The sequence below is a fragment of the Chanos chanos genome, chromosome 2 (assembly GCF_902362185.1).
Source record: "Chanos chanos chromosome 2, fChaCha1.1, whole genome shotgun sequence".
Taxonomy (NCBI): domain Eukaryota; kingdom Metazoa; phylum Chordata; class Actinopteri; order Gonorynchiformes; family Chanidae; genus Chanos; species Chanos chanos.
Genome location: NC_044496.1, coordinates 28,091,444 through 28,105,029, shown reverse-complemented (window position 1 = coordinate 28,105,029; position 13,586 = coordinate 28,091,444). Strand labels below are relative to the sequence as shown.

Below are 13,586 nucleotides of genomic sequence, written 5' to 3'. Positions count from 1 at the left end.
TGACAGTAACCAGACGACAGAACACAGGAGCCATGAGTTCCAAGGCCACCTTCGGGAGCAGCATGCTGTGTGAGTACATCACTGTTTATGGATCTATATTTGGCAGACCTGGATAAAGCAGACTCCACAAATGGATCTCTATTTAGCAGACCTGGGGCCTGTACTACGAAACAAGGCAACTGGCTTATCCAGGTAACTTCTGGTTAAGTTAAGAAGTAAACCTCCTAATTAGAAGACTTTTATGACTTTGTTTTGCTAGAAGAATGAAGCCATAGGGCTCTTCTATTAGGAGCATTACTACTTACTCTGAGTCAACTTAACCAGAAGTTACCTGGATAAACGAGTTGCCTCGCTTCGTAGAACAGCCCTCTGGTTAAAACACACGCTACACACAGACCTATATTTAGCCGACACAGATACACATTCTTGGGCTTTTGCTTATGAAACTTGTTCCAAAACTTTTAGAAGTCCTTTGACAAAATATATGTAGACAGACGTTGATTATTCAGTTACAGATACAGCCACATTATTGATTCTCAGGCTTTTAAGAATGTACTCTCGCAGGTTTTTCCATGCAAGGCTTGGCAGTAGTTTCAGTCTAATTAAACATGATGCTATGCATACAACTCTCAGAACACACTACCATCTACCGCTGCATGTTTGGACTGGTCAGAGAATTATGCAGTCATAAGACAAATCCTGTATATGTCACAGCTTCTTGTTTCATAATGAGAGAACACCAAGCATTATGACACCGCCTCTCGAAATTCTGCTTGGCCTGTCAACCAGTTGCTAAATTTTGTTTGGGTGACATAATTTCATGTACACCTTAATTACTCCCGCACACAGTTAGTAGTATGTGGTTGAGCTTATGTGTGTGTGGGTGGGTGCGTGGGTGGGTGCGTGTATGTGTGTAGTCCAGACCATCAACGACGATCTGAACTCGTCTTTGGCGATGGCTGATGAGCTGTCACGAGAATTTGACTCCCTTCTGCAGGAATGTAAACCCAACGAGTCCACATCACAGGTACAGCACCTGTCTCTGTTGTCTTTCTCTCTCTCTCTCTCTCTCTCTCTCTCTCTCACATACACACTCATACACTCATATATTTAGAGACATGTCATGGTTGAGGTTGTAATTTCCACATCAAGGAAGATGAGTTATGTGAAAACAGTAAGAGTTCCAGCCCATCTTGAGACTTCAGCATTACCTGAGAGCTAAAATAATTGAGATTGTGCCCAAAGAGTTTTTTCTCCCTTTTTGACGATAGCAATGTGTTCCCAGGTCCCCTCTCAGCCTAGCTCCAGCCCCAGTGCCAAACCCCAGCAGACGTCCACTGACACTTTCTCCAGCAGAAATTTCTCCAACAGCAGCGTGTCTAGCTCCACAGACACAGAACTGGGTGGCAGAGGAGTTGGGGGGAGCAGCATTAGGAGCAGGGAGAGTAGCAGTGGGAGTGGTGGCAGCACTTCTTTGCCCCAAACCCCAGTCAGCAGTGTGGTGTTGGAGCCCAGCCAGCGTTCCTTGGAGTACCTCACCTCCAGCAGCAAGAATCGGTCTTCTTCACCAGTCTTCAGCTCCCAACAGTACACCCCCCCCACCCCACGCCGCGAACGCTCCAGTGCCTTTGGCCAGCTGACCCCGCCCAACCAGTCCCCACAAATGCAGAGGCGCCCCTCCCCATCGCCGATGATAACGTACGACAGGGGAATCCGAAGCTCTCTCAGTTACTCTGAGGCGCTGCCATCCTCCCCTGGCCTGTCCTATGAGCCCCAATCACCTCGCAATACTCTGCACCCCCTGACCAATTCCCTGCCTCCTTATGACTCCTCCCACATGGGCCACAGGTTGGCGAGGAGCCCCTCCCCCCAGCCTCTGAGTCAAAATAGATCCAGCACTCTGCCCCGCACCTTCAAAACAGGTGAGTGCCAACGGCAGGCGCCAGGGTCAGGAATGCAGCTCGACCGACCTGAATCAGATCCTAGATCTGGTGACCTCTTTGACTGTTTAAACATGTCTGCTCATTCAGTATTCTCCTCAAAAGATTAAAAGGTTACTGTCCACTCATGTGAATAGTACTGCAAATTCTACTTAAACTGTCTGTATGTAGGCTTCTGTGTGTGTGTGGGTGTGTGTGTGTGGGTGTGTGTGTGTGTGTGTGTGTTTGAAAATCAGCATTCATGGGTCTGTTTATAGTTTTGGTGTGTGGGCGGCATTTCAAAAGGTTTGGATTACAGCATTTCATAAAAGAGATTACAGGACAAGTTGTAGTTTGATTTTCTAAGAATCTAATCTAATCTTTTTCTCTCCCTTTTTGTCATTTTCTCTTTCCCTCTCTCTCTCTCTTGCTTTCTCACACTTTCAGATGAGGGCATGCCAAAACACAGGAGCCCTGCCCAGTGGAACGAGTCAGACCTAGATGTGTCATATGAAAGAAAGCCTCACCCCACCTATGACAGTGAGTTTACAGTCAAAGTGCAGCAGGATAGTCTTTACAGAACCATTTAACTCATGCTCAGACCATTAGCTCCTCCTAACGCAGTCTCATGACCAGAGACAGTGCAGAGAGTCATCATGAGTTTCTCACACTAAACCCTACATTCCAATATATATGTTTTTTAACTGTCTCAATATTCTACTCATTTGTTCTCATAGGAGTTGGAACAAAGCAATATCTTTTATAGCTGCTCTTTAAGACAAGCTATTATTAAAAGAATACATCAGTTAATATTGGTTTGCTGAAGAAAAATATCAGGAATACTGCATAAGTGACTGATTTAAAAGGACATAATTTCCAAAATGTCTCAGCAAAGGTGAGCTTCCCTTTTAAGGTGATGACCTCACGTTGACCGAGTTTCTGATAAGAGTTAACACGCTCAGGCATGGAACAACTCAAGCAACAGTACTTTTTTTCTTTTTTAATCTATTTCCTAACTCCACCTCATCCTGTTCCAGAGAGTGACTGGCTACGGCCAGGACTCAGCAGCAACAACTGGAAAGAATCCAACTTGGACTCACCACCATCCAAGAAAAAGGTGTGTGTGTATGTGTTTGAGTGTTTTTGACTGTGTGTGTTTGTGTGTGTGCCTGCGTTTGAGAATGTCTCTGTTCATGCTGAGTCTAAAATTATAGTTATAGTTGAAAATTACATAATTAAAGGTTATGCTGCCTGTTTAAATGAAAAATTATAACTAATTTCTGGTTGTTTCAAGTTGTTCCATTATAATGCTGTTGTTTTCTCTCTCTTATCTTATCTGTAACTCTCTTTCGCTCTTTCTCTCTCTCTCTCTCTCTCTCTCTCTCTCTCTCTCTCTCTCTCTCCCTCTCCCCCTCCCCCTCCCCTCACTGTCTTTGCGAAGAAAACTTTTGAACTTTTGAACAGAATTCTGGATGTGTTCTCTCCCTCCCTCTTTCTCTCTCTCTCTCTCTCTTCAGGACTCTTCTCTGCCTCGCCAACTGACATCACAGAGCGCCACAATGCCAAGGAACCACCGAATCTCTGTGGCACCGGACCAAGCCTCTCATGGTCACTCACAATATAGCCCCCAGTCAATCATCTCCCGCGTTTCCATCCCGCCCACTAACTCCAGGGCCCGTCAACATAGGCCCATTCCACTGTCTGTCATCATGAGACTCCAGAACCCCTATTACGCCTCGGCGGCTACTCGTGGCCCGCACACGGAGCCAGACATGGCCCAGTACCGCCCCGCAGTGCCCCTAGCCCGCGAATATCTACCCCCACCTCCTCCACCTGAACAGAGACTGCCAGCCTACTGTGGTGAAGGTACAGAGCAGAGGACTTCTGACTTCTCCTCTCCAACTCTTTCTTTGTGTATACTCAGCAAGACAGGCATTACTTAAGATGAAAGAGACTGACTTTCTTTTTTTGCTGTCGCTCTCTCTCTCACTCTCTCTTTCTCTCCCTCTCCCTCTCTCTCTTGGAATCTATACATTTTTCATGCAGTGCTGAACTCCGGGGATGTGGACGCAGAGTTGGAGAAGATCGACTCTCTCAAGCAGCCTGTCACCTCTGAGGGCCCTGCGCCTGCTGAAGAGGCTGTTCCACGCCCCCTCAGCCCCACGCGGCTCCAGCCCATGGTGGTGGTGCCAGAGGTGTTGCCAAACAAGGAGGAGCTGCTACGGATCCGCTCACAGATCCCCCGGGCGCTGAAGAGACGGGGCTCTGTGGACCATTCACGGCCTCAGAAGAAGGCCCATGGATATCAGTACAAGCAGATGATCGACAAGCTGTTCCACAGGAAGAGTGGCAGCCAGAAGAGTGATCTGGGGAGTGAGGCCAGCAGTGGCTCCTCCTCAGATGGAGAAGAGAGCCCAACGGCACCGTCTCCACAACCCTCCATCACAAACACCCAGAGCCCCAGTGATCAAAAGGTACAGGTGAAGGGAAAACTGGGACGAGAACACTGCACATTCACCAGTGATGTGTTTACTGTCACTAAGTGCGAGGCAGGATTAGCACTCTCGGAGTTAATTTAACACTGAGGAATTTCATCCAAAATGAGCATTTGTCTGCACAGTTGTTTCTCAGAGATTGATTTCTTTCTCACATCATATTTCTCTCTCTCTCTCTCTCTCTCTCTCTCTCTCTCTCTCTCTCTCAGGGTTACCGATCCATCTTGCGGCGGAATAAACAGAGGAAGGCCTCCGGCCGTAGAGCACGCCTTAGTCCTCTGGTACTGCTGCTGGATGGATCCTTGTTAGGAGAACTGGACACTGTACAGAAAGCAGTTCAGGAGGTAACTCCACTGACCTTTCACTCTGTGTGAGTGTATGGGTGTCTGCTGCCACAGCAGGATCTGTCACAGAAGCTGGTAAAAGACACCCATTGTTGTAAGAGGTGTTTGGTTGTGTTAAAGAGATGTATAGGGTATCTGTGATTCTGTATGTCATGACGCACACGTGTATGTGCGCGTGCATGTGCGCGTGTGTGTACGTGCATGTGGTGTGTGTGTGTGTGTGTGTGTGTGTAGTTGAGCGACCCCAGCCAGCCCAATGATGAGGGTATGACTGCTCTACACAATGCTATCTGTGGCGGGCACTATGCTGTGGTGGAATTCCTGGTGCGGATCGGTGCCAACATCAGTGCACCAGACAGCCATGGGTGGTGAGTACATCTCTCTATCTCTATCTCTCTCTAGCTCTATTTCTCTTGCCCTCTCCAGCCATCTCTCTCTGTATCCCTCTCTCTTTCTCCCCCTCTCCCCCTCCACGTCTCTCTGTGTGTTGGTGTGTGTGTGTGTGTGTGTGCACGCGCGTGCGTAGTTGGACACGCAGTTGTTTTCGTATCTGTACATGTGTGTGTGTGTGTTGTTATAACATGGTAGCTGTGTATTATATTTGCGATGAGGGTGAGAGTTTTGTGTTCTTACATTTGTGCTGTGTGTGTGTGACTTTAGTTTAGCCTGTTGATGGTTCAGAGCGTTCTCTGTCTCTGTGTTGTCAGGACACCCTTGCATTGCGCAGCGTCCTGTAACGAGAAGAATCTGTGTGAGTTTCTGGTGCGGAATGGGGCAGCTGTGATGGCGGTTACCGAGAGCGACGGGGCCACAGCGGCGCAGAAGTGTGACCCATATGCCCCAGGGTTTGAGGAGTGTGAGAGTTTTCTCAGGGGTAAGAAACAAACAGCAGAAGAGCCACTCCACAGTTAAAGCCAAATCAAAAATAAACCCTGAATTTGGCAGCTACTAAATCTGAAATTAATGAACAGATTTTTGGTAAACATCTAGTAAATGACTCACTGGTCTGCATCCTCAACTGTATGTATTTAGGTGAGATCTGGTGTAAGAGTTCAGTGCAGTCATTTGACCTCTGGCAGCGACAACCCTTCTGAATCACCCATGACATAATCACCCATACTCCCATGACAGAAGAGTAAAAATAATGATGATGAGTGGGTGTAAACTTTGCATAAACTTTACATTTGTGATGAGTGTATTCAAACGTGACAAGAAAAACAGAAACACTCCCTATGATGAAGGGAGTGTTACTGTTTCCAGCACTGTGCCGCTTCCTGGGAGTCATTTTTTCAGCATACCTAGTACAGAATTGTGCTTTAATTCTCACCAAACATGTCCACACAGTGCAGGAGGGAACTTTTCCCCGTTTTTGAAGCGTTCAATTTTTTGTCTTTTCTTCCCAAGTAAGCCACTTGTCCTTTGAAACTTAAAACAAATTAAATAAAGTTATAAAACTCAGTGATCTGTACTGGACAATAGGATATTCATCCTCTGTGTGTGTGTGTGTAGGTGTGGAGGAGGCGATGGGTGTAGAGAACAGTGGGGTTTTGTATGCACTGTGGAGCTATCCAGCCCAGGCCCCAGATGAGCTGAGTTTTAAAGAGGGAGACATGGTGACCATCCTGCAGAAGCCTGAGGGAGTGGACTGGTGGTGGGCGTCACTCTGTGGCAGAGAGGGCTTTGTCCCAAACAACTACTTTGGGGTAAGACAATCAAAATGGCTATTAACTGATTTCACTTTAGAAAACTAAAACAAAATTCATAAGAATGCCATCTGGAGTACATTAATGGCTTTGTATGCTCATTTATTCCTGTAGTTTAGTTACTTATTTACGTTAATAAGTTAGTTACTTCGTTAGAGCATTACGTTAGTATGCTAGTCAGTTGTGATCGTTTCATTGTAATTGTTCCATTAGTCAGAAATGAAGATGTAGTTGTTCGTGCCACACAGTTGCAGCTGTGTTCTGCATCAGAGACTGACGGTTTGAATCCTAACTGTCCCAGAACATGTCCCGAAAACTGTCTCTGCCTCAGGGGTGTGTAGTGGAATGAAATTAGCTGCCTGAACCAAGATAGTTCTCCCTGTTGATCTGAGGGTGTCCCTGCTTGACAAAAGTCTGTGTAGTTGCAGGCATCGTTGGACAGTCCTCCGCTCCAAATATCTCATGTCGATCGGCAACGCTAAGCACCTCGTAGTGTGAAAAGATAGCAAATAGCAGATAGAAGAGATAGCAAATGAGCTTCCGAGCGACGTTACAACGAAATGTGTTGTTGCACTCAACCTTTGGGGACAGCACGATAGAAACTAGTGTCTGTTTATTGTTTTCGTACAGTATTTCGCTCCGTCGAATGGCGTTATGTTAGGAATAGGTGTAGAGTACCTGGTGTTTTGTCTGAATGTTATGCTTGGAAGGAATTTGACCTATTTTTGTGCATGTGTTTATGATTTGTGTGAAAATGTGAGACTCCTTTCTGACAGCCATGTCCTTAAACACACAGCCTGAGGTGCTGTAGAACCAAACTTGTCAAACCCGATTATCAACCAAAGAGTTTATTAGTTTTCTATGTAATTTTAAGTGAGGGGATTTTTTTTTATGATGGCATAATTATCCTCATTGTACAAATACGCATTTTTAAGCATGTTTTAAAGTATAGTTTTCCTCCACACTGTGAATTCTCACATGTGCTCTTTGTGTGTCTGTGTCTGTTTCCTTGTTTTTCTTTTCCTTTTTTCTGTAGCTCTTTCCTAAGGTCCGGCCCAAGACCCTCTGCTAGACTGCGTCAGCTTCTCCTGTCTGTAATCGTCTCACTGGACCACTGAGTGACTGCAAATCCACATTTTTACTGCCGCAGATCTGTTATGTCTGTCATTGTGCATGACAAATATCATTCTCTACAGTCACTGTCCTGGAGTCAAAGATACTGATTTCCTGAGTCTTGGACTCATTCTGTGTCATATACAGGGCAACAGATGCGAGTTGTATATTTTTAAAAACTTTTCTTATAGAACCGAGTGAAAGCACTAATGATCAAATATAGTTCATCGCTGTTGTGAAAATTATTTTTTTATACATAGTGTGTTTTGGCAGTTGTTTTAGGAGCTCTCAGATGATGTAATCACCGTTCAAAGCAAATTGAAGTTCTTTATGAAGAAGAAGGGAAAACTGGGCAGTTTTCAGCAGAGACCTACAACGGTCAGCCCGCCTGCCTGATTGATGAGTGTGTCTGCTGATTCATTTGGTGAATTAATTACCATGACTTGCAAGTCAGTATTGATTCAATTAAGTTTAATGCAAAGCCCCATGTTAAGACAGAGGACTGAGTGGCTTGGCACTGCGTCAGACTGGGAGTGCCTGTATTGTGTTGTTAAGTAATTGGGAGCGTCCGTATCGGGCTGCTGAAATTCGTCTGTCAGACGTTCTTTCGCTCACACCTGCCTTTTTTGTCTTTTTTTTTAATTCATCTCTTATTTCTGACTGCTTGGTTAATCATGTAAAGATGCTTTTGTGTGTAAGTGTGTGTGTGTATGTATGTTTGTGTACATAAATGTATGGGAGGATTCTGTCTTTTGTCTGCTTTTGTCTGTTTTGAATCATTGTAAAATTTTGATGATGGCTATACAGCCTAGGACTGGACATACGTTAAACATATCTTTGAGACAATTTAAATTGTAACAGCCAATATGTGTAGGTATTAGAAAAGAGAGCATAGACTTTGTCCTCTGTACTCGCACTAGGCACTCATTTGTTTCCAGAAAACCTTTTCTCTTTCCTGATTGGGTTATGTAAGAGAGGGTACATTCTCTACTTTTTGATTGGTTTGTATAGGAGAGGGTATATTCTCTGTTTCCTGATTGGGTAATGTAAGAGAGGGTACATTCTGTTTTCTGATTGTGTTGTATTGGAGAAGGGATGTTCTCTGTTTCCTAATTGGGCTCTAAAAAAAGAGAATGTTCTCTTTTTGCCTTTTTGTGTAAAAAGTACAGTTACTTTATGCACTGTCTGACACTCTGATGATGATAATAATCTGTGTAAAATGAGTGTTAAAAATTTGTTTTAATATTTGAATGACAAGTTGTCTGTGAGAGTTGGTGGGTATAAGAGTGTGTAGTGTATGTGTGAGTGTGTAAAAGACTGCGTTGAACACATAATGTTTGACTGTTACAGATGAAACATGTTACATTCTGTAATAAAGGAACAAATGAAAAAAAACTGACTATGCTGAAGAATGGCTGTTTCTGTCCTGAATCTATGACTCTTACTGGGAAGGCTGTTTGAGGGTAACTTTGTGGAGCGTGTGGCATGGCCAACACTGTCTTTTGCTTATGCTTAAGGGAACTGGTTAAGAGAAATCATCTCTTAAAGGAATTCTTGGGCTCCCCTGAGCATGAAGAAATTGGTTCAACATCCATAAAAACCCAACAGTTGGTGGCAGTAGAGAGCCATACACAATATTTTTCTGCACACAATACAGTTCACTGCCTGAGAGACAGATTCCACTCACCACCTACACCCCCTCTCCCACAGCCGCCACATGCACACCTTTACTCCAGCCTCTTTTCATTTACCTCATGTCTCTCTAGTGGTGGTGGGGGATTTTTCCCAAAAAAGTTGTCCTCACCTTTTATTTGTATTGTTTATAGTTTATTAAACAAGAATTCTTTCATAGTGTATTGGAAGCATTGATTTATGGACGCTAACGAGAGCTGTTTTTGGCTGGGTGTGGAAATGAGTGGTGTGGAGTACATTAGATGAATCAGTCATCCTCTTCCACTGTGTGTATTTGTCTAATGAAGTCCTAAGAACATTCATAATTAATCTTTTTAATTAAGCTCCTTTTTGATCGGCATTGCTATCGGTCCAAATCCACTCTGCTCTCGCCTCACTGGTACTGCACCATGTAATTCCTAAGTAGATTTATGACAATAATGTCAGAAAAATTAATTACTCCATCTATTACCACCAGCATTATCTCTTCATTCCACACCTGTACACACACATGCAGAGGCAGAACAATGAAAGTGCAGAACGGTGTGTAAGGTTTCCCAGCCATGTTGTGTCGTTTATATCCTGTGATATCTCCACTGACCTTGCATGTGTTCTCAGTAACCCTGGCAGGGCTGCTGCTCTTCTGAGGCGGAATACTGTGCATGTAGACAGCGTGAAAGCCACGCTGTGTCCTCATCGCATACGTGTTCATGTGTGTGTGAAAAGCCAGCTTGCTATTGCGTAACCAAACCAGATGTTCAGCTGATGAAGCGTTGTGTATTTATGGAAGATTATCATTCAGTTCTCATCAAAGAGCCCAAAACTCTGACAGCCACTCATTTTCATAGAAATGTCATGCGTGTTGTGTTCCCACACAGTCTAACTGGGTCTTGATTTTTGTTTCTTTTCAAAGCATCTTTACACTCTGTCTTGCCCTCTTAACAATCTTAAGCTATTTTGTTATTTTATTTTAGTTTAATTACTTGCTTGGTTTGAGGTCTTTGCTTCCTTTAAGGGAGCTTTTTTAACAGCTGTGTTTTTTTTTATCTCATCTGTCTGCATATTACTGTTCACTGGTCAAAGAAAAAAGGCTTTCAAAGTCAATATCCTCTCTCCCTCTCTCTCTCTCTCTTTCTCTCTCTCTCTCTCTCTCTCTGTCATCTTGCTGTATTGTCCTTTAGTTATTTAGTCATTTATATTGCTTTATCGTATCATATTTTTATATTATTTCGCTTGGATGTAGGTCTTTGTTTCCTTTAAGAGAGATTTTTAGCATTTTTATTTTTTCTATTTCTATTTCATATTTCAATAAAAGAGAACCTTAAAGCCCCCCCCCCCCCCCTCCACTCTCTGTCTCTGTGTCTCATACACACACACACTCCATTGCTTTAGTCTGGGCGGCAGTGTCGCGTTCCTGCAGGGTGGGTTTTTTGGTAGTCAGCAGTAGTGTTCAGAAATTGTGCTGAATGCGTTTGTGCGCAGGCAGGACTCATTTGCTGCCTCATTGGAAGGCCATTATAACAGTGATGGGCTGAAATGAAGTGCTATCGACGTGGGCTGCAGTTAAAGCATTCGCGTCACAGACGAACCCTCTCCTCAGCGCTTTGCTCGAGCCACTCCATGTGTTTTTGCTTTTTAAAAATCGTTTCCCCTATTCTTGTCATGTGAAAATTTCATTCCTCCACCGTCACTCTTGCTCATTCTCTCAGTTTCTCACTCTTTACCTCCGCTTTCTTGCTCTTTCTTTCCCAACCTAGTTGAATTCAATATGTCTGGCCCATCTGAGTTTACCTCATTGTCTCCCTCTCTTTTTCAGTTTGGTCATTTATGTTTATGCCGTTTATGTGTTCCCCTCTGTCCTCTGTTTATATTTCAGTCTTTTATGTCCTATTGCCTGATAATCAATGATTATTGATATTTGTGTTAAGGTACGCACACACTCCCTCTCTCCCCTTTCTGAGAGGGCAGCATTCAGGCTGTTAATACCCCATCAGGTCTCCAGCATCATTTGCGCCACCTAGTGGTGAACTCAGGTAATGCATAGACTGACAATACGGAGGCCCATCCTGTATATGGGACTCAGAGCACGGAGGCACAAGTGGTTCTCTCCATCGAGCCTGTGTCAGTGCATGTGAACACATATGCCCTCCCCCACCACAAGGGAAAGACTTCCAAGAGTTCCTAGGTAATTTAAATTGAAAGTGAGTTCATTGTTAAATAAATATACATAGCTTTTCTTTCACTTCCATCCGCCATTCGGCTGAAAAGAAAGGGTGAAGTTTCCTGTGATAGGAAGGAATGGAAATGGAAAACAGAATAAGATGGAAGAAGAAATGAGAGGTTGCAGAAGACTTATGAGGTTAATCTGTATGCCGGTCAAATAACTGCCCTTCTAGATCTTTTTGATAATGAGTGCCTGGAACGGGGAAATCACAGCTAATTGGCTCATGTCAATCTCCAAAGAATCAGAACTTAGCAACTCAGTCATTCTTCGTGTCGCACAGAAGAACATCACGGGCACACACACACACGCACGCACACACTCATGCACACACACACTTTTCCAGAGCCCCCAACCCCACCCCACACACATGCAGAGGTTTTCTGTCTCTCTCGCCCTGTTCGTCCATCTTATCTTAATCTCTCTCTTTCTCCCTCTGGCGAAGGGAACATGGCTCATTAATGTTGAATGTGTGTCTTTTAAGTAGGAAAGCCTGTTGGCTGTATGTGAAATTACCAATTGCCTTTATCAGAGCAGCAGCAGGAAGATCTCTCTCCCAAATGCAGTCTTACAACAGATGCGTTTCATTATTTAATCTCAACAGTACAACAGGAAGCAGTTCACAGGAACTCGTGTAAGTGGCTCTGACAGCGTGACACAGCAAAACACACACACACACCTTCTCCACTAACACACAGATACACACACACAACACACATGCTGTCTCTCCTCAGTACACACACAGTGTGTGATAATATGGTCACATGCTAATGTATATATTCTACCTGCTCATTCACCCCAGCTCCATTATGACTACAAGAGACGTGATGATCAGTGTGTGTGTGTGTGTGTGTCTGTGTGCACACACTGTATGTATAAGTGTGTGAATGTGTGTACATGCACGTGCGTGTGTGCGTGTATGTCTCTGTGTGTGGTTTTGTATGCGTATATATGTATGTGTATAAGTGGTTTTCGTATGTATAAGTGTGTGGGTGTAAGTGTAACTGTGGAGTAAGTATGGGTTTTTGTGTATATGTAATTGGAGTGTAAATGGAGTTATTTTGTCTTATTTAGATCATTTCTCATGTCAGTATGGTGATTCATAAATCATTAAGAGGGCATTTTGCATACAGCACGTGGCTCATGTATGAGAAGGTTGTGGTCTACATCAGCTCTACAGTCCCAAACACACAGACACACACACACACTGCTCAGTCCCAAACCAGAGTTCTGTGTGTTAGATATAATGTATGTACCATATTGCATGGTTATAAATCTCATATGCACTTACACACACTCACTCACACACACACACACACACACACACACACACACACGCAGTTCTACATACTCATTCACGCTCATACACTCACAAACTTATATACTCGCACAAACAGCTTCAACACACAGCACTTAGTGGAGCACTCTAAAGAGGGCAAAGAGACAGAGAGAGTTGTGTAAAAATATCTCTCTCTCTCTCTCTCTCTCTCTCTCTCTCTTTCTCTCTCTCTTTCTCTCGTTCTCTCTCTGGCCATGCTCCCACTCTGCAGTCCTCTGGAGTAATGAATAATAGAGGGGGTGCTTGTCCTCCCTCCCTCCTCTGGTTAATCAGGTCTCGCCTGGCTGGCCTCCTCTCTCCAGCCCTGTACTTTCATCAATCATTCAGCTCTTCAGGACAACACACAACGGCCCGTACACATGGGGCCAGGAGAGGAGAGCACCACTAAAGACCTTCACGTCTCCTACTCTGCCCCCATCCCACCACCCTCTATAACTCTCTCTCTCTCTTCTCTCGCTCTCTCTTCTCTCTCTCTCTCTCTCTCTCTCTCTCTCTCTCGCTCTCTCTCTCTCTCCACCCACAACTATCTTTTGCTCAGATCACCTTCATCTCCATGCCCCCCCATTCATCTATGGATCTGTATGCTAAACTCCTTTTACATCCCTTGTATACCCCCCTTTCACTACCTCTGTCTCTCTCTTTCTTTCTCTTCTTCCTTTACATATTTACACACCCATTACCTCTCACTTTCTCACTCTCTTCCTCTCCATCTCTCTTAGGACACATGTCCACTTAAAGCTTTCTCTTTCCTCCCCCTCCTACTCTTTCTCAATGCTCTCTC

General features: G+C 44.3%; 1 protein-coding gene across 2 annotated transcripts; it reads left to right on the top strand.

Moving 5' to 3' along the window:
- ppp1r13l (protein phosphatase 1, regulatory subunit 13 like) lies at positions 1-8,969 on the top strand. Of its 2 annotated transcripts, XM_030766019.1 has the most exons (12): positions 1-69; positions 918-1,027; positions 1,286-1,922; positions 2,367-2,459; positions 2,957-3,036; positions 3,437-3,785; positions 3,966-4,393; positions 4,624-4,758; positions 4,993-5,126; positions 5,466-5,632; positions 6,268-6,461; positions 7,498-8,969. In XM_030766019.1, the coding sequence occupies exons 1-12, from the start codon at positions 33-35 to the stop codon at positions 7,531-7,533; spliced, it is 2,400 nt and encodes a 799-aa protein (XP_030621879.1). In that variant the 5' UTR covers positions 1-32; the 3' UTR covers positions 7,534-8,969. The 2 variants fall into 2 exon arrangements, with proteins under 2 accessions (XP_030621879.1, XP_030621878.1); XM_030766018.1 differs by lacking the exon at positions 1-69 and having other exon boundaries at positions 819-1,027.
- The last annotated feature ends 4,617 nt before the right edge of the window (positions 8,970-13,586 follow it).

Coding starts and splice junctions, on each gene's coding strand:
- ppp1r13l (XM_030766018.1), top strand. CDS start 872: ATGTGTGTGTGGGTGGGTGCGTGGGTGGGTGCGTGTATGTGTGTAGTC. Junction 4,394..4,623: donor AGAGCCCCAGTGATCAAAAG/GTACAGGTGAAG, acceptor TCTCTCTCTCAG/GGTTACCGATCCATCTTGCG. Junction 4,759..4,992: donor TACAGAAAGCAGTTCAGGAG/GTAACTCCACTG, acceptor GTGTGTGTGTAG/TTGAGCGACCCCAGCCAGCC.